At 46.0% G+C, this 21,397-nt stretch overlaps 1 protein-coding gene across 3 annotated transcripts in view; it reads left to right on the forward strand.

Annotated features, from left to right (window-relative positions):
- Positions 1-20,795, forward strand: part of CLIC5 (chloride intracellular channel 5) — a 171,281-nt gene extending 150,486 nt beyond the window's left edge. For all 3 annotated transcript variants that reach the window (XM_029242193.1, XM_029242192.1, XM_029242194.1), the window contains 2 exons: positions 9,650-9,834; positions 15,931-20,795. In XM_029242193.1, the coding sequence (XP_029098026.1) occupies positions 9,650-9,834; positions 15,931-16,098 (353 nt within the window). In that variant the 3' untranslated portion in view covers positions 16,099-20,795. The remainder of the gene's footprint in view (positions 1-9,649; positions 9,835-15,930) is intronic.
- Positions 20,796-21,397: the final 602 nt, after the last annotated feature.

Raw genomic sequence — 21,397 nt, forward strand, 5'->3', positions numbered from 1 at the left:
TCCGGGGTGACTTTCTCGAGGCAGACGACCAGTCAAGCACAATATTTATCAAACATTCCTTTTCCTTGCAACTCTAAGAATTTATTAGCTGTTTTGTAGCTTTGATCCTTATACACCAGCATCATCACACACTACACATAACGACCACTTACTGCCTGCCAAGCGCTGTCCCAAGCCCTCTGCAGGCATTATTCACGGCCACCCTAGAAGGTGTGCTCTGCTATGATGTCTATTTTGCACATGAGGAAACTGAGACACCAGAGGTTAAGGTAGTATGTGGCAGAGCTGGGATCCCAACCCAAGCAGCTGGTCCCATGGTCTGTGCACTTGATCTGGGCACAGTATATACATTTAATACAGTTCATTATTGAAAATGCATGTGGTACGGAGTTTTTGAACGAGAGTAGGTAGGTCATTTCGGAAATTGGGATCAAATCAACTCATAAAACAACACATACTGATTGAATAACTACCATGTATGTTTCGCTATATATACCCAACCATCCCAGTTTCACCTCTAGAGTCCTAACTCAGCAATCTGTGGGGGACTAGGAGTCCCAAACCTGGCCCATAGAGGGCGCTCCATAGATACCCGTTTAACAAATGAAAGAATGGACCAACGGGAAAGGAATTTATAATCACAAAACGACTAGAACCAGTAATCATTTAAATACAGAGCTGTGACAGCAGGGTGGCCGTTTTTAAAGCTGTTAATAGCTCTTACATAAAAGATGTGGCCATTTGAGGATGAAGCAAGACAGAATGTGGTTAAATCATTTCAGCCTGTTTGGAGGGGTTGAGAGTTGAGAATGAAAGTCTCTAGGTCTAAGCGCTGGAACAGATGACTGAGAAAGTTAGAACCTCCCTTGACCAGCTCCTTCCAAATGTTTGAACATCAACACTCCAGCTAGTCTATGGCCTGATACTTAAAAATAACCTGTTGGAAAGTCACTGTAAAAAAACTCCCAGTTTTCAGCCTGATTCAGTCCGCTGCATAAACTACAACCAGCATTAATAGCTTTAGTCAGCATTTATGTCGCTCTTCCTATTAGCACAATGGGTTTTACAACCATTTATGAGTTTCTGGAAAGCCTAATAGAAAACACACATACGTGTTCGCTGTGGAAGTTGCAGAAGAGTTTTTTTTAAAATCTCCTTCAGCCAGTAGGGGGCGCCACCTCCCCGTCACAAAAGTCGGGGCCAGGCTCCCTAATGCGGACCACATTCCCTCCTGGCGGCTCCAGCTAGTTTTTACCCTCCCTGGTGAGTTTCTGCATTTTCCTCTTCAGCTGGCTGCATTCAGTGTCTCTCTGTCTCTCTTTCTCCTCCTGTTCATAAATAAACATTTGGGGCGTTTACATGGTACAGACTGTGTCCACAAAAGGAAACCTACATGTGAAGAGCTAAGTGATAATCTTTCTCTTCAAATTTACTGTGGCTTTTAGGAGATTTAGCAAATTATCTGAATCTGGAATTGTCTATGTTATCCATACCTCCCCTCATACTTGAAAATCATAGCTTATGAAAGGCATGTTGGATTGTCCTAACTTCTTTACCACGCTGGTGTTTTAAACACAGCCAGATAATTGCCAAAGATTCATCTTTCTTAAAGAAAAATATTTGTTTTCGTTGTTTGTTGTTGTTGGGAATAATACTTCTGAACAAAGGGCAAATATGAAGTTGATTTGTGGAGCTGTATAAATAAGATGATTATTCACAATGATGCCCTACAGGGTTTGAGGAGGGAGCTATGCAGAGGATCTGTCTCTTCCTCAAGGAAAATCCTCTGGAATTCTTTGGAAATCTGTCAGAGAGTGCCCCATTCACTCGGTGATTCGCTCCACGAAAGGGGGTTAAGGAGGCATCCAACGATGTCCTAGATCCCAATCCACCATAGTTGTAAGAGTTGAATCCTGCCTTGAGAGTAGAGAATTATCTACTGGCCTCTTATTGGAAGAACCACAAGAATTTGCCATTTAAAATCCCTCTCATTCAAGGCCAAAATCCCTTCTAGAATGGAGGAACAATACTCATGACAGCATGAGCTGCAGACTCTTCTCAAGACCAGGTGATGCCACACAAGGGAACACTAGGGGGTCTGCTGAAATTGTCATTGCTTTTTGCTTTCTCATAAACCACTGTTTTTCTGCCTTTCCTGTTTTCACCAGTGCCTAGAAATGGGGGCCTGGGAACTGCTTCCCACATATGAGCCCGTCACAGACAGAACCCATTTGACAGCATCCTCCCCTCTGTGAGGCCAAGTCCACCATTCCTGGTCTGATGCCAAAGTGGACGTGAATTCTCCAAACCATCAAACCAAGAATATTTGACGCACCCAAAGAGCCCAGAGAGAAAAACGCTCAACCCAAAGAAATGATTCCAGGAGACTTGGGATCCTGAGCATGTTGGGGAATGCAGGAGTGGGCTTCACCCTCTGAGCTCCCTCGATTCTCCTTGGACCTATGAAGTTCTGGGGTGATGGGATAAGCCTCACTTCAGACAGCCAGCTTCTGCCTTGAGTTTATCTCTTGCTCTCATCTTTTACCCACTCTGTCCTTGCTCCATCCTCAGACTTACATTCTACAGCCATAATAATGATCATAATTAGTATAATAACAATGATGTTTCATTAAGTCCCACCAGACTCTGTAGAACAAGTGGCAGGATTCAAACCCAGGTCTCCTGAACACCGGAGCTCTGGACCACCTTGCCTGGTATCATGCCTGTTATCACAGGCCCTCTCGGGCAGCCTGGTCCAGGGCTGTCTGACACTCCGACCCAGGCTCTCTCCATCCCTTCCCTGATGATACCAGTGATATGCCAACATAGCCAGAGGACCCAGGCACAGCAGAGAAGGGCCCACCAAACCGGAAGGAAAGCCGTTCCCATCTCCTACAACCCTGCTGCCATTTTTGCCTCACTGTGGTCTAAGGACCCGGCATAGACACTGCTTTAAGAGTTAAGGGGCCGAGGGGATCAGTCACCCCTTACCTGCTTTGTGTTCTAGAAGGGTCACTGTGAATCAGAGTGGGTGTGGCCCCCAGTTTCTACCTGCTTTATAATTTTCCCTCTATGTGGTCATTCATACTCATGTAACCCAAATATAACTGGGCCACCTTCCTCTCTTTAAGGACTCTTGCAAACAGAGAAAAGCTGCATGACTCTAATTCCAAAACCTGGAAGAGGAATTCAGATCTTTACAGAAGATGTTTAGTGAGAGGAAATTACACTGCCCGTCACAAAGCTGAAAGTCCTAAATATGCCCTTAGAACATCTTTTTCTCTCCTCAAAATTGTATTCTTTATGACAGCATCTACGTTTCTGCTCACCTGGCCCACCGCTTCTCTTCCCCCACCTCCCATAACTCTCCTGGGCCTTTCTGCTGCCCCCGCCCCCTCCTGTCTCCTGGATCTTTGGCCCTGGGCATCTCATGGAAGAACAATTTGACCTCCCTTGGTTTCTAAAGAAAGCCTTCTTTCTCCAAAAGGTGAGGAAGAAGTGATAGTAAATTCTGACTATTTGATTTTTTGTTGTTGTTTTTCCCATCACATTTTCATTCATGCTTAAAGCTATCGAATATCAACAAGGTGAGGCCATCTTTGTATTTTCCCTCCAGTGATGGCCAGAAACATCTCTGTTGTGGTCTCCCTCAAACCACAGCAGCATTTTTTTTTTTTTGCATCCTTTATATTGACATGGTCTCAAATGAGAAGATGAAAATAAAAACTTCATTCAGTCAGCCAGATATTTCTCAATATCTAGATATTTCTTCCTTCATAGGCAAAACCCAAATGTATTTCTTTCTTCACCCAGATGTTTTGCTGTCACTGAGGCAATGGGACAGCACTGGCCCGAGTACAGGCAGAGTTGCTATTTGTTACTGAGGAATGATGTAAAGGGCCCTGGTAGGCTCTCTCTTCAGAGATTACTCCTTCTAGAGCCAATCATGGTTACTGAGAGCACCAAGGATTATAGCGAAAATCAACCCGTTAATAGCAGAGTACAAATATGTTATCAAATAGCTGGAAGCTAGGGCTTCCCTGGTGGCGCAGTGGTTGAGAGTCCGCCTGCCGATGCAGGGGACGCAGGTTCGTGCCCTGGTCCGGGAAGATCCCACATGCCGTGGGGCGGCTGGGCCCGTGAGCCAAGGCCTCTGAGCCTGCGCGTCCGGAGCCTGTGCTCCGCAATGGGAGAGGCCACAACAGTGAGAGGCCCCCGTACCGCAAAAAAAAAAAAAAAAAAGCTGGAAGCTAGGACATGAGGAATGGTATCCTGACAGCCACACTCTTGTCAGAGGATAAGGGTACGTGAGAAAGGTCTGCAGTATGGAAGGAAGACGGCAGGCTGGGTGGACCCCCAAGGAGCAGTGGGCCAGTGCATAGCATCCAGACATGGCCTTGCAGAGTAGAAGAAGTTTAAGCTTTACAATCCAGCAGCCCTGGTTTTAAATCCTCGTTTTGCTTTTAATTCATATGATAGGTTTATTATTTTGAAAATATTTTCCTGAGTACATAACTCTAATCTGTCCTAGGCCTCCATCAACTCCATGAGAGGTGAGGGTTTCTATAGAACGAATTCTAAGAAAGAAAAAAGAATTTAATATTTAGCTTCTGATATTCAAAATAGCATTTTCAACAAGACAGTAGCCTTGCAAGCCAAGCTATTGTCTTAAAATGTCCTAGATGCCTTTTTCTCTCAATTTTATCACGTCAGGAACCAGGCCTGGAGGACTCAGCTCACAGGGAGGATAGCTGCTCTGTGGTTGATGGAATCTTGGACGTAGGAAACTGAAACAGGGGTTTTGGGGATGAAGGAGGAGAGAGAGGCAGGGAGAAAGGGAACCAGAGACGTGTCTGGGGAGCCCCATGGGGTGCTTTGCTTGGGTATTCTTCCCAATCAAAGTTTCGGACAGAGGCAAGCAGCATCCCACCTCTGACCACCACCCAAGGGTCAACATCCCCACGGTTACTCTGGAAGGATGTGGAGGGTCAGCGTCACTGAGAAGAGATAGAGCCCCTGTGGTAGCCTCCCCAAGCTGCCCACCCAACAGACCTCAGGATTCCCATCTCCCCAGTGCCAGGAGGTCCCAGGCTCCTCACATACCCACTCCCCATTTACTCACAGGGAAGCGCAGGGGAGAGCAGGCTCTCTGAGTAACTGAGCATTTTTATGCAAAAGAGACTGAGAATTCCCTAGAGGGACTATTTAGATTATTACATCAACTAGATTCTAATCCAGAATGGACTAAATTAAAGTTGTCGTTTTCCCATGGCCCACGCATTGGGAGCTTGTCAGGAAGAGCAAAGCGGTTAAAGACAAAACAAGGGGGCTTCCCTGGTGGCGCAGTGGTTGAGAGTCTGCCTGCCGATGTAGGGGACATGGGTTCGTGCCCCGGTCCGGGAAGATCCCATATGCCGTGGAGCGGCTGGGCCCGTGAGCCATGGCCGCTGAGCCTGTGCGTCCGGAGCCTGTGCTCCGCAGCGGGAGAGGCCACAACAGTGAGAGGCCCGCGTACCGCAAAACAAACAAACAAACAAGCAAAACAAGGTACGTTTTTCATGGTATGTCCCAGGAGTTGTTTGGACAGCCTGCTGGCACAGGCCTGTGTGCCTTGGATGGGACTAAGACACAATGTCTTTACCTGTTCAATGGGGATGAATAATAACCCTCATCTCAATAGCTTCATTGTGTATTTAAATGATCAGTGGCGTAAACACCCCTGGTCCACTTCAGAACATCAGTGAGTGTATTTCGTGCCGGTGCTGGGGAACAGGTTTCGAGCAGGGAAAGGAACACAGCAGGGTCTAGGGTGCCCGCTCTGGGGTAGGCTCCCAGTGACCACCATCTCCTTCTCCACGGGAGAGGTGAACAGACCCCCGTCCAGGCTGCGGACCATGATCAGAGGTGGACCCCCTGGTCCTTACCTGTCTGCAAGTTCACGTGCCAGAGAAAAATAACACACGAGAAACTGAAAACATAGCAACCTGGGCCCACAGGGCTGCTCCTGTCCTTTCAAAGGCCACCTGTGACATCGCTCAGCTCCAAGTGAATTTTGAGCCCCCGGGGTCTGCGTGGCTCTTTGCTGCTTGATATCCCCGCTGCACAAAGCATGCCAGCAAACCCGGGCTGGGCCCTGCTTGCAAGAGCTTGTTGGAGGCTGAGTCTTGGCTCCCTGGTCCCCATTCAGCCTCCATGCCCGGGTAAGAGTATATTATTTTCTTAGCTCAAATTGCCGTTTCCAAGTTATTATTTCTCTACGAAGAGAAAACAATATTGGGTCTTATGTAATATCAACCTCAGTGAATCTGGAAGTGATCATGGAATGGGTGGATTTTTTTTTTTCCTCCTTAAAAAAGAGAAAAATAAATTTGAGATTGTTTGCATATGGCTGAGAATATTTATGAACTATTCCCCTTGTTTCCTCATCACATATTTTACCCAGTGTGTTTGTGTGTGGTACGGAATAAATCTTTACGGGAAGGGTGGGGTGGAGAGGGGAAGAAAGCAGTTCAAGGACTGGGGATCCATCAAGTGCCTGGGACGTTAGTGGTCCCGGGTCTCGGGGTCCCCTGGCCTCAGGCTGGCTTGCTGCTCTCTGAGGTTCCCCCCCACCTCCCCGCCCAACGCCGTCCTGCTACTCAGAGGAAGTCTTTTGGAGGGAGGGTTTCAAATGCCAACACAGAAGGAATTAACATCTTCTTGTCGCTCTGGTTTCTTTCATATCCTCTTCACTCTCACCAGAGCAGAAAGTTTAACAGCAACGGTTTCATGACCTGGGTACCATTAGCCAAAAGAGATCATTAAATTCTATGGATGCCAGATTGAGCGGGGGTCAGAAGAAGGAATGAGTTGGCAGGTAGGGGGGAAAGAACCAGCAGAGAATGTATTGGCGCTGGTCTTTGTCATTCAACGACACAGCAGTGTGTTAGCACACAGGCACGTCTATCTCCCTCTGGCCCTGCCTCTCAGCACAGCTTGTCACCGAGAAGGATCCCGAGGGAGGGTAAGGGACAGGGCTGTGGCTGGACATTCAGTCAGTAAGAGAAGCCAAGCTGCAGGCCATTGAATTTCCTCCTCTAGGGACTGGGCTTCAGAATCGGAGCTTAGAATCTCTCGTGCTCTGCCGTACCTCGGATTTTTTGAGGAATATACTGACCAAGAGTGTGGGGTGAGGGACAGAGCAGGGGTGACTGCCACGTTTGGTAACACAATGGCAGTAAGTGTCATTAACTGATGTCCTAATAGGAGCCAGGCACTGCATGACACGCTTTCCCCTCATTGGCTGAGTTAATCCTCCCGATGGCCTTATGGGAGTTAGGGATTTTTAATCCTGCAGTTGAGATGAGAAAAGCGATGCTCAGAGAGGTTGAGGAACTTGCCCACCGTCACACTTCGTAAGTGCCAGGATCAGGGTCATTTCCAGGATTTGTGGAGTCGGAAGCCAATACAATAAATAAGGAATTTGAAAAGTCAAGTTCAAGGCCTTGGAGTGTAAACCTCGGCAGCATCACAGTAAATTCACCCTGGGAGGGGCCAAAATTTAAACACAGGGTTAGCTCTGTCACATGGGCCCTTCCCTGCTGCCTCGTCTCCTCTTTTCTCTACCGTGATTATCGCCAACTCTGGCCTTCACGTTCCTGATCAAAAACGCACAAACACGAGTGATGCAGCTGATACTCGGAAGATGTCCTCAGGACATCCTGACTTGATATGTTACGTGGCGTGTCGTCGTTGTGACATAAGGCAATGACCCTGCCCATTGCCAAACTTTACCCTTCCACCTTAAGAGACGGCTGGAGAGAGAGTTGAAATTTCTCCAGAACTATCCTCCCAGAGAGCTTCAGCTGCTGTTCTAGGCCTCTCTTACCAAAGTTCACGTTTCCAAGACTGGGCACTCGGGCAGGGACCTGCTCAGGTGTCTGGGGGCATTTGGAGTTAGAACCTGCAATGTCTCGTATCCCATCAATGTCTCTTTCCCTCGGGTGATATCAGCTCATCAAATTTCAGCAGGCATTCTATCTGATTTTTCCTTTCTCCGTTAGAATCAAGATTTTGTCATCATCTCCATAACTGAAAGGGGTAGCGGGATTTGTGGAAGCAAACAGACCCAGTATAAATCACAGCTGCTTCAGTGGGGGTGAGCTGGGGTGCTAAGAAGTATTGTTGGCACCCTCTGCTGGTGCGCTTGAATAGGCTTGCCGTCCCATCCCAGTCTAGACGATTACTAAGGGGAATACAAGCATTTTTCCCAGCCCCGCTCGCTCTGTTCTCCCAAACTGGAAACACAAAGCAGACGATGAAGTCCAAGTTCAAATGCCAGGGAGAAGGAAGTGTTGAGAAACCACATCCAACCTCCAGCCTGTTTTCACATGTTCCAGTAAGCGTTCAGTTGATGTATCTTGGGCTGGTGTCGTTCCATTGCCTCAGACAAAGTCTTTCTATGAAAAGACAAACACGGGTTATGCGAGGAGGAGCTAACAGAAGGCACATTTGGGGAAAATGTGAGCGAGAGCACTGTCCTCTGGGCTCTTCCTCCAGAGGCAGCTCCCTCCTTTTAGCTGCTGAAATTAACATCCAGCCGGATTCCCACCGTCTCGGTGTCAATCTCTAAACTAGAGTCTGGAAAAAACAGTCATTGGAGGGTGGGCTGATGACAGGTGCATTGGCCAATGACCTGGCCAGCCACCTCCTCCAGCGCTCAGGTGGACAGGTCCTAGGTTAGGGTTCTCTGACTGGAGTGGTCGGTGAGATTTCAGGTGGAATGACTCTGAGTGATAGTGATTTTCTATTGCTGCTCTTTTGAGTATTTTGTTCTGTTCTTATACGTAAGTGAATTATTTGCTAGATAATCACTGGGGCAAGACAGGAAAAATCTTCTGCCACATTGTCTTCCCTCGGATTTTCACCCTTTGAGCTGTATCCGTGACAGGTTTCCATGCAGGCAGGGTTGCACATTTCTGGTGGAGCCTGCTGCCCGGTGCGTTGGCCATTCCATTTTGGACCGCTCTGATTTTTAGAACAACCCCTCTAGATTAAACTCAAGGATGCCTCCTTGATACCCGCTGGTTCCCTGGGGGCAGCCCCGGACATGGGTGCTCACTGTCGTATGTCATGGCTTCCTGGAAGCCTTCACACCTCTCCTTCTGAGGTTGGGTTAGCCATAGCTAAGGCTGCCCCCAAATCTGGTGCCTATCTCTGTCCTAGGACCTCTATGCAGTTGTTGTTTACTTATTTAACAGTTCTTTCTTTCTACAAAATTATTATGCGGGTTGATTGCGGAATATCGGCAAGATTTAGATGAGCAAAAGAAGAAAGTGAAAACTGACAATTATTATCGCATCTGTTGGAGAGGAACTGTACAAGCTTTGACAGATATCCTGATGGTTGTATTTCTGTATTTATATGATCTTTTCCAAAAAAACAAGGATTAGCAAATGTTTATTGTTTGGTTAAGGTTTGCTTTTTCAGGCTGTTTAATACTCTTCTGTGGCATCGTGTACCTGGCTGTCAGGTACTCTGTAGTATGGGGGGAGCCAGTATCATGAGGTGGACAGGATTCTGGATAAGCTCCTTTGCTCTGAAGACCCCGTGGCTGTCTCCAGCGGCAGGAAGGTTGACTAAAGACACTTCTTTTGCTGTTCCACGCCAGCCCTTGAGCGAGGCCTGACCAAGGCACTGAAGAAACTGGATGACTACCTGAACACCCCTCTGCCGGAGGAGATCGACTCCAACACTTGCGGGGACGATGACAAGGGCTCCCGGCGCAAGTTCCTGGATGGAGACGAGCTGACCCTGGCCGACTGCAACCTGCTGCCCAAGCTCCATGTGGTCAAGGTAAAAATGCTCTGTGTATCCGCAGGTGCTCCCCAGATCTAGCTCCATCAAAGGCCCGGGTCACCTGTGGAGGTGAGGCGAGGGCAGTGCCGCCTGCTGATGGAGAGTCAGAGCTCGGAAGTCACGCGAACCTGGACCCCAAGTCTGCCTCCGCAGCATGCTGGCTGTATAACCTCTCTGAGCTCCAGGTTACACCTGTAACATAGGCATGTATTGTTTAACTAGGGCTGTTGGGAGACTAACTGTGGCCTGAACGTTCCTGCCATATTGTAAGGGCTCGATAGATAATAGTTGCTATTATTGTCCTGTTATATATAGTCCTGTCACTCCACAGGCCTCTTCCTTACCTCTTCCTCATAGGTTTTCACTGGCCACACCTCCACCCCGACATCTCTGTTAAGCGTGCCCTCATATGCATGTTTTCTTTGTGGGCGGATGCACCTTCTGTTTCCCTGTAGCCACTCTCTGGGGCAGGCAGCCATCTCCCTCATCTACCAGTTGAAGAGCTGGATTTTCTTGCTGCTGCTGCACTTACTGATCACGGTTAACCTGCAGTGTAATCCTTTCCTATACCAGCCTTAGGATCTGAGAATTGGAAAGAAGAGGGAGATTCTGAGGTCACCCTAATCGCCCACCCCAAAGTGGACCCCTTCCTGTGTGTCTGTGACAGGCTTCTGTGCAGCTGTGACTGCACGTTTCTGATGACAAAGAGCCCTCTGCCTACCGAGCCAGCCCTACCATTTCGGACGGTTCCAGTTATTAAACCATCCTTCTTTATATGGAGCCCAAACGTGCCTCCCTGCTCCCTTGGTTCTCTGGAGCAACACGAAACAGGGCTGCTCTCTTCATCTCATTTGAAGACAGCAGTTGTGTCTCCCACATTTCTCTACACTAATACTTCTTCTCACATCCTTTTTTTTCATTCTTATTTTTTTAACCATATTTATTTATTTAAAATCATCTTTCTTGGAGTATAGTTGATTTACAATGTTGTGTTAGTTCCGGGTGTTCAGCAAAGTGATCCAGTTATATATATATATTCTTTTTCAGATTCTTTTCCATTATAGGTTATTACGAGATATTGAGTATAGTTCCCTGTGCTATACTGTTGTTGTCTATGTATGTTATATATAGTAGTGTGTTTATGTTAATCCCAAACTCCTAATTTATCTCCACCCCTCGCCCCCCTAACTATCCCCATTGGTAACCATAGTTTGTTTTCTATCACATCCTTTTCTGACTCTCACCAGACCAGAGAAAATTACAGTGTGATCATAGAGCTAGACTGCTCTCTACGTTTACATGTGTTAATATCTTATTGTCTCGGACAAAAAGCTCTGTGAGGACAGGTCTTCTCCAAGCATGATGGTGGGTACATGGTGGCCCTTTAATAAATACTCATTGATTGACCATTTGATCACCTAGCTTGTGATCCCCAGTTTCTTTCCACCTGTCACTAAGGAGAACCAGATTCAATCATTTATCAGCTGGATATCTGCCTACTGGTTTTCAGCTGATGTCCTGAGCTGGAAATCAGAGCCTTCCAATCAGAACACACGCCAGCTTGAGTTGAAATGTTAGCTGTGCACACACCGGTGCTCCTGCGGGACACGTCAGGGCTGGAGGCTGGGAGAGAATCATGCTTGCCAGGGCTGATGGGCAGAGCAAATTCAGTGTATTAATAGGAAGACACTTCGGGTTTGGGCCAAGCCAGTGGTCACTGGTAGGTCCAGCCAAGCTATGTCTTTGAAGTTATTAATTACTGCATGCCCACCCCACCTCCTAAACATCTTTTATTCTCATTTCCTGAGGAACAAGTGGCACCATTAGGGGTGATATGATTCTATCAGTCACACTGTCAGAGTGAGGTAATGGAAAGAACCCTGTTCTAGAAGTCCGGAGACCCAAGTTCTGGTCCCGTGGGTGCGGCAGGAGTTGGGCCAGGCCTTTTACTCTTTGGGGGAATCATTTCTCTCATGCTCAAAAGAAGAGATGTGGATTACATTCCTCCTCGCCTCTTCCCCTCACTTCCGTCCCTCCTCCTGTCACTCACACGTGGGTTGACCACCCACTCAAGAATCACGTGTCTGATCAGGTGAACAAATGGATCTTCCAGGCCTCGTGCTTCATCCTCTGGTTTCTCCAGTTCCTTCCAGCCCTGGACGACTAAGTTACACTCCTGTCCTGGGATGAAGTTCAGTGTGTCATTTACTTGGAGGAGCTGGGGATCAGAGGGAGGATGGCCTGCGAAGGGGACAAAGGCTGGGCCTCACCTCCCGTCTTCTTGGATTTCTGCTGACCCAGCTTATCAGATCCCAGAGCCCTGGCAAACCTCTGGAGTGTGGAAAGCGCGAAGGGGCAGCCAAGTCAGACCTCCATTTTGGCTTCAGACGCCAAGACTTAATCTGGGCTGGGGGAGCTAACTGTTTTCATATGAAAGCAAATTCAGAACATGAGCATGGACGTTCCTGCGGACGTCAGAGCTTCTGCCGTGCGCGTCCTCTCCCTCTCTCTTTCATTGGCTCTCCTTCAGTTTGTCTGCATCCTTGGAGGCTGAATTGCTCTGGCCCCACTGCTCACGGACAGCCTGGTTTGAACTTTCGTTGCCTGGCTGCCTTCTATTCTCATCTCCCCACACAAGCCAACGTGTGAGGAAAGAACCAGCTCTGGCCAAGGTCATGGTCCCTCCAGGCAGGGAGGGACACACGGGACTCTTGTGGCTGCCCCTGGGACCCTCGGCCCCTGGACCCTCACGTGGCACAGGGACCTGTTCAGCTGCTGAAGCAAACAGGAAGGGAGCTATATATATAAATACAAATATATATTCATAAGGTGCATCTCTGCCGTTTTCAAGCTCATATTATATATATCCTTTAAAAACTTGAAAATGCATTCCAGCACGTAGAGACTTGAGGCTGCCCCACGGATCAGTTTATAATTTTGAAAAATATTTTTTTTTTGAAAAATATTTTTTGATCGATGCCTTGACCTTATTGTGGGCCTTTTTCTTTCTGTTTTTTTCCATTTTTTTAAATTGAAGTATAGTTCATATACAATATAAGTTACAGGTGTACAGCATAGTGATTCATGATTTTTAAAGGTTGTACTCCACTTATAGTTAACTATAAAATACTGGCTGTATTCCCCGTATTGTACATCTTTGTAGCTTATTTTATACATAGTAGTTTGTGCCTCTTGATCTCCTAGCCTCTATTTTGCTCCTTCCCTCTGGTAACCACTAGTCTGTTCTCTGTGTCTATGAATCTGTTTCTGTTAGATTCACTAGTTTGTTCTCTTTTTTAGATTCCACATATAAATGATAACATGCATGATTTGTCTCTCTCTGTATGACTTCTTCCATTTAGCATAATGCCCTCCAAGGCCATCCATGTTGCTGCAAATAGCATTATTTCATTCTTTTTTAAGGCTGAGTAATATTCCATTGTATATAGACCACATCTTCTTTATCCATTCACCTGTTGATTGGGCACTTGGGTGGCTTCCATGTCTTGGCTATTGTAAATAGTGCTGCTATGAACACTGGGGTGCATGTATCTTTTTGAAATACTGTTCTCGTTATTTTAGGGTATAAACAGGAGTGTAATTACTGGATCATACGGTGGTTCTAGTTCTAGTTTTTTGGGAAAACGTCATACTGTTTTCCACAGGGGCTGCATCACTTTGCGTCGTGTGGGCCTTTTTCATTCACTCTGGAAATTTCCAGCTGCATCCCTTGGTGGAGCCTCCACCTCTGCCTGGATTTTCTCATTACCCAAGACAGCCTTTTCTATAGGTTCACGAGCAAACCCAAGGAGCCGCCGTCTTGCAGTGAGCAGAGGGTTCTGTCGAAGGACCCTGATTCCATCACCTGTGTTATCAGCCACACCTACGCTAGACACACATTGCCAGGTGGCTTCTGTAGTGACCACCCCAAACCAGTTATTTTAACCGAGATAATTTCATATGAAGAAGTACTAAGAACTAGGAAGCCAAAATGTCCCTTGAGGTTCCTCCTTCAGGGCAGCAGGGCAGAGGGAAGAGGTTGGGATGATCCAAACTTGAACTATACAATAGCCAAGACACGGAAACAACCTAAATGTCCATTGACAGATGAATGGATAAAGAAGATATATATATATATATATATGTGTGTGTGTGTATACGTATATGTACATATGTATATGCAATGGAATACTACTCAGCCATAAAAAAGAATGAAACAATGCCATTTGCAGCAATATGGATGGACCTGGAGATTATCATGCTAAGTGAAGCAAGTCAGAAAGAGAAAGACGAATACCATATGATATCCCTTCTATGTGGAATCTAAAATATGACCCAAATGAACTTATCTACGAAACAGAGTCACAGACAGAGAGAACAGACGTGTGGTTGCCAAGGGCAGGGGTGGGGGAGGGACGGACTGGGGGTTTGGGATGAGCAAATGCAAACTAGTGTACATAGACTGGATAAGCAACAAGGTCCTACCGTACAGCACAGGGAACTCTATTCAATATCCTGGGATAAACCATAATGGAAAAGAATATGAAAAAGAATGTGTAATACATATGTATAACTGAGTCACTTTGCTGTACAGCAGAAATCAACACGACATTGTAAATCAACTACACTTCAACAAAATAAATTAAAAAACAAAAAACCCCTAGAACTCCATGAGGGATCCCACAGAGCTACACCTTGGACCTCCGAGGTGGGGTGCTGCTTAGCTGGGGCTGAGGACTGGGTTCAGAGAGGCCCGTGGGGCTGGGACCCAAGCTCAGTGGTGGGCTCACTGTTGCGTGCCGGCCTCTCTGAGCTGGTGTGAGGACACGGGTCCTGTGAGCGTTTGCAGAATGGCAAACTGGATTCAGCTGCTGCTACTGGAGAAAAAGAGACTCTCTGTGACTCACAGGTCTCACGTCTTTGAAGCCCTCCCTGGCTAGAGAGACCTTATTAAAGAGACCACGTAGCCCCTACCTAGGAAGGAATGCATGCAGTGGGCAAAAGGTGGGTCTCAGTGAATTCTGACAACAGGTCATCTTTATTGAGCACTTAGTATGAGCCAGCCCCCCCACAACTCCAATCATTTTATGTGTATTAACTGATTTATTACTCCAAGGTAGCTCGTCTTATTACCTCCATTTTAGAGGAAAAGAATTTGGGGCTCAGAGAAGTTAAGTAACTAGTCCAAGGTCACACAGCTGTCAAGTAGTGTGGTCAGGATTGCAGATCCAGTCAGCTGGGATCCAGAGGCCACGCTTTTAACCACTATGCTACTGTGTCTCTCAACACAAACACCACTTCCCCAGAACGCCCAAGTCCACAGCCCCGAGTGTGGTAAACTAAGGAGAGAACAGAAATCACTGTCTGTTCACTCCCACATACCCTGAACCTCCATATACATTGCTATACCTAACTTACGTTTTATGCTTTGTATTCTCTCCTGTAAATAAGGATGCTTAGTAAAGCAAAGTGGTTGGGGAAAAAAGAAAAAAAAATGTTGTCTATAATTCTATCAAGCAGACATAACCACTGGTAATAGATTGGTGTATATACTTCTAGTCATCCTACATATTTCTCCAAATGCCTTATACTACACTTCAAACTTAACGGCCTCTCTTGAAGCGTTTTCCAAGTCACTGGGATTTCCTCTGCAGCATCATTTTTCATGGCTCTCCAGATATGTATGATAACGTATTTATCCATTCACGTGTTGCTGGACATTTGTGTTGGATTCCATGTTTTGCTATTCTAAATAGTCCTACGGTCCTATGTGTGTAGCTAAATCTTCTTGTACACCCATGGTATTTCCTAAGGAAAAAAATCCCTGGAAGCAGAATTACTAAGTCAAAGGGCAAATTATATTTGCTTGAGAAAATACAATAAAATAAAAATAAATAAAATATAAAATAAAATAAAATAAATTGCATTAAAAAGGCAGCACTGCCATCTTGTATGACAAGCATCTTGCTGCTGGCCCCTTGGGATGCATGGAGGGTCTTCACTCTGGGCACACACTCGGTCACACCACTAACACCTTCCCGGTGGTTTGTTTCATGCTTTAACACCATCTCCATCCTGCCATCTCTGTTGTAGACTGTGGCCAAGAAATACCGCAACTACGATTTCCCGGCTGAGATGACGGGCTTGTGGCGGTACCTTAAGAACGCCTATGCCCGGGACGAGTTCACCAACACCTGCGCGGCCGACAGTGAGATTGAGTTGGCCTATGCGGATGTGGCCAAGCGCCTCAGCCGATCCTGAACTTGGCCGTCTTGCCCCATCACTGCTGCAGAAAGACTCACCATCTCCCCCAAGGACTCCAGCTTCACGGACTCCTTTTCCACGGCACCTCCAGAAACTTCTGTTTTTATCAGGCCGCATCTTGCTGGCATCACTGGAACCCCAGCCTGCTGTCTTTGATGAAGGTCGGCACCACGCCCATCTGATCAGGCAGGAACCTGCAAGCAGAAATGAGAGAAACCGTCAAGCTCTCAGCCTTTCGGGCCTGGGCTGGGTTCAGTGTATTTGGGGTCGGTGCGGGAGAACGAACCCGTCTGTGGGATTGTCACTGGCCCCTTTTGCCAATATCAAAATATCTCCTAGGCTGCGTTAGACACGTGCAACACCCTGCCCTCGTCCACTCACCTCTTTGTCAGTAACTCCAAGGCCAAGGCCAAACGCCATCTTAGTTCTCATTAGAAAGAGATGCAGTGCTTTGTTAGGGGGAGACAGAGAGTGAATGGAAAGAATGGAGCAGGTGTGCATTTGGGCGTCCGGCAGACACACCTCCAGTCACTCACCACTTTCCGGCACTCCTGTCCCTTCGGGCGCTGAAGGCCAGATTGGAAAACTATTTCAGACACAGTCTCAGTTCGCTGCAGTGCCAGGTGCAGTCTGATGCTATCAAGTACCTGGCTTGATGCTGATCTCCATTTTTATCTGTCCAGGCCTTGCCAGGAAGGGAAATTGGCATGTAATTCCAAGCTGGGGTGACTGGGAAGGGGAGGGGAGGGGAACAGTGTCAATGCCAAAAGGCCCAAGGGGTCTACCAGCCGTGGGGTTTGCTTGCTTACGGGAGTGGTTTCATTGGAGATTACATGCCTGGGTTTGACTGTGTTTATCCACGAGTGAATTTTGGTCTCTGAGAAAGCAGATGGAAGTGGGGGGTGGAAGGATGGGTGAGGATTAAGAAAAAGTTCTTTAGGAGGCTCAGTGTTTCCCGGGAATCTCTTAGATAGGTCTTCTCTCTTATGATCTAACTAAGTCTTGAACTGGTGATGTCATGTAACTACCCACCAAAATCCAAGAATTGGCCAAAAATGACTGTCCGGTCTCTTCAAGTTGTTCCTGGATGTGAGTCTGCTAAGCCGGGTGCTGTCTGAATCAGCTGTAGCCTCTGATGGGTGACAGATACATTTAGGAGGTGGCTTGATCACGGAGCCTTAGGAATAAAGTCCATGGGCCTTTCTGATTGGGAAACCATGTGGTTTAAGCTCGAACAGAAAATACATACACATCTGGGTAAATTTTCCTACCATCTGACTCAACTGCAAGATGAAAAAGAAAAAACTGTTTTTTAGCTAATATTTCGCTCTGCAGTCCTTCTCCTTGAATTTCACCTCCTTAAAAGCTCACCCTGCTTGAGCACGGGGACCTGTGCAGAGGAAATGAAGAAAAATGAGCTAGTCATCAGCTCCCTCTTCCCGTGAACACCCTGGGAGAAAGTCCACCCGCCACAGACCCTCACCTCCAACAATCCTTCCTTCTGTGTTGCCTGTTGGTGGAGAGAGAGGCTCCCAAGTGCCCGAAAGCCCCAGGACTTGGCTCACTGGTCAGTGAGGGCAGAACGGCACAGGGCCTTCCTGTAGAAACATCACCAGATTCTAACCCAAGCAATCCCCGGACCTACCTGCCTCCAGGGATCTCTGGAGATAAAAGGGGCCCCTGATCAGAGGCAAGGAGAAGAAGCAGGAGGGTCTCCTTTAGCCCAGGGAGGAAGACGACGTTTCTCAGCAAGACATCCTATAAGCCTGAGACCTTTCAAAAAGCAGAAGGAATTGATGCATTTTCACCTCTAAGGGAACCTTTCCACAGACTCCCTGGTAATTTTGTCCCTGGAGATGTTTGAAAAGAACTGGTAAGGAGACAGTCCTTTTGACTGTAGGGAAAAGCCCCAAACTGGCCTCCTGGGAGGTGAAAGCTTGAATGATCCCAAAGGCCTTTTAAGTAGTGTGAAACCCTGTTGTCCCAGAAATCCTTCCCTCAACGTCACAGCACAAGCATGATGATCTAAGAGGCAGTTTACTTTCCTGAGACCCAGAGAGGCGCTTTTCTTAAAGCACATCTGAGAAGCATAGCCAGCCAGCGACAGAGAAAACAGGGGGAGCTCAAGTGGAGTAGCTCCCCCAGAGGAGTTTTTGCACACCAAGACTCTGCTTTGATATTCAGAATTCAGCAATTGGTGAGTCTTTAAACAACAAGCCTTTAAAAACAAACAAGCCAAACCAAATCAACATTGTTAGTTCTAGATGTTCTTTCTGTGGTTGACTTAGTTTTACATAAATAACAATATTAAGGCAAGGGGGTGAGTTTGGGACAGTTATATGATCCATCGTAACCACTTAGAAGAGGGAGAGGAGTTATAGATGGACGGCACTTCCTGGTACTCAATCCAGGACTATCTTTTTATTGCAACAGGAGATTATCATGGGATGCAACTGACTATTGATTTAAAGCTTTAATGTCTATGACCAGATTTATCAGAATATTTTTAAATAGTAATAATATTGCCTTATGATTATTTTTTTCCAAAGAGATTTTTCTCCAGATCTTTCAGCCTCCCCGGGTTTTGGCCATGACCTTGTCATGTACACAGCTTATCATCTCCCAGCAACAGTGTGGAGAGGTCCTTAGGTGTCCCCAGAACCAACTCAGGGAGTATTGATGGTCTGCAGTTTGACCCTGAACTCCAGAGTGTTAAGATGGGAGGTGACCTTTGTCATTGGTCTGGAATGCATATCGATGCCTCAGAAAGCATTTCGCTGATGCTGAAAGGGGATTTATTTGGGTTAAGATCCTGTTTTACTCTGGATTTAATTCTCTCCTTCGACTTTCACATCACTGTGGCTTTTTTGGTGGAGTAGCATAGTGGGGTAGCATATGACAAGAATCATACTCAGAACGACTGTGTTGAACTTACCCATCTTCTCAGTCCTGCTTGCCTCTCAGGTGGCCCCAAGAGGGTATGGGATAAGATTTTAATAGCTATAAAAGATGAGCTGGGTCAGTAAAATCTGGATTGGTCCAGAGCATAGTTCCTTCTATCGCACACCTTCATCACCTGACAATTCAGAATCACAGGCATGAGTATGGCTGTCTTGTTTTGAACAAGGATACAGCTACCTGGCACCAAGCTCGTGAGTTGAAAAGTGAAACCCACACTCCACTGGGTTATTGGACCGCAGGATCTCAAACCGGTTTCAGCTTCCTAGGAAATGGCACTGTCTTCAGCGTTCACTTCTCGTGCTGGTGGGGCCACTGAGGAGTTTGATCTTTTCATTAGAAAGGGGCCATGGCAAGAGTGAGGTTTCCTGGGCTGAATTTTCTAGCACTGAATGAAATAACAGAAGCTCACAACACCTGTGCCCACTGGCCACTCTGCAGAAAGACAAGACCAAGCATCTTAGAATTGTTGCAAAATGCATCATGCCCAGAATGGACCCTGAAGATCTAAGAGTCTTAGAAATCAGCAAGGTCTGGAGAAAGAGAATTAAAAGGGAGGCAGAGTCAGGAAAGTGCAGGTCTACCTAGCAAGTTTTCCATCAGGAGGAAACAGGGAGAGTCTGCCTGAAATTAAGTTGGTCTAGGGACAGCAGACATCCAGTAGGTACGTCTGTGGCTCCTATTTCCACTGACCAGGAGCCAGTTCAACAGCAGAGGGAATCAAGATGCCGGTGTCTTCCTCCTTGGAAAGATGAAACAGTAACTCATGGTTAAAACTATGCTCGATGATTCACAAGGGATCACTTTCTTATTTTTTATGTAACATTAAAAAGAACCTAAAGCATTAGAGAAAGGAGTGTGCCTGTGAAGCATCCTGGTTCTGATGTTGGGACAGAAGTGATCACATCATTGGCTTTGGGGCCCTTCTAGCACAAAAGGCCCATTATCTTCTATCCACTGCTCTTGGCATTTAATCCAAACAACACGTGCCCTCCTATGAATGCATCCTCCTCTCCCTTTGTCAGTATTCTCCTCCCAGTTTACTTTCAGGATACTTTCATTTCGTAATTAGGTATGATCCAAAGTGTACGTAATCTTACTTAATGTTACTCAAGGAAATGGATCCAATGCTACCCTCTGCAACCAAAAATAAAATTTAAAGTTGCCTCGTTGTAGGGTTTGGGCTAATCTGTGTTTCTCTAAAAGCAATCTGTTTTTTTGGCAAAATACAATTTTAAGGATACAGTTGTCTAAGGTATTTGTGTATAATTAGAGATTTTGCAATACTGACTATGCATATATTTAAAATATAAAATACCCAGCTGATGTTTGAATTTGTCTATCTTTCCTGACCACCTGCCTATCCCATTTTATAAGCTGGAGAGCTAACCAATTTAGCAAAAGAAACCTAGCTTTTATAAAAGATCAAACATATCATTTTATAAAGACACTCCCAATGATGGTAACTTGATTTTCTCAGGACCTTTAACTGTGGTGATAAAATCGCAGGTCTTGCTTTCAAGCCTTAATAATGTAAAATGCCTTTTAATGAAGATATTGCTGAGTGTCTTCCTCATGAATCTGAACCAGTTATAAATTTGTTTTGCAGTCTTGATTGATATTGACTGATTCAAATAAAGTCGGTTTATTTTCAAATATTACAAAGGCGATCATCAGACTTCTTACTGGAGGTGGGGATTTCCTGTGCTGTTTGAAATGTGTACGAAATACCTCTTTATTTTCCCAAACGTTATTTTATTTTCCCATTGTAAAAGAAAATATGTTCATTCTTCTTAAAAATCAAAAACAAATAAAAATTACACAGCAATAAAAAAGAATGAAATAGGGAATTCCCTGGTGGTACAGTGGTTAGGATTTGGTGCTCTCACTGCCGAGGCCCCGGGTTCAGTCCCCGGTTGGGGAACTAAGATCCCGCAAGCCCCATGGTGCAGCCAAAAAAAAAAGTAATAAAAGGAATGAAATAATGCCATTTGTAGCAACATGGATGGACCGAGAGATTATCATACTGAGTGAAGTAAGCTAGACAAAGACAAATATCATATGATATCGCTTCTGTGTGGAATCTGAAAAATAAAAGATACAAATGAACTTATTTACAAAACAGAAATAGACGCAGAGACATAGAAAACAAATTTATGATTACCAAAGGTGTAGGGGGGGAGGGATAAATTAGGAGGATGGGATTAACAGATACACACTACTGTATATAAAATAGATAACCAACAAGGACCTACTGTATAGCACAGAGAACTATACTCAATATTTTGTAATAACCTATAAGGGCAAAGAATCTGGAAAAGAATGAATATATATATAT

Source organism: Monodon monoceros, unplaced genomic scaffold (genome assembly GCF_005190385.1).
Source record: "Monodon monoceros isolate NGI ecotype Baffin Bay Population unplaced genomic scaffold, NGI_Narwhal_1 Super_Scaffold_3, whole genome shotgun sequence".
NCBI lineage: Eukaryota > Metazoa > Chordata > Mammalia > Artiodactyla > Monodontidae > Monodon > Monodon monoceros.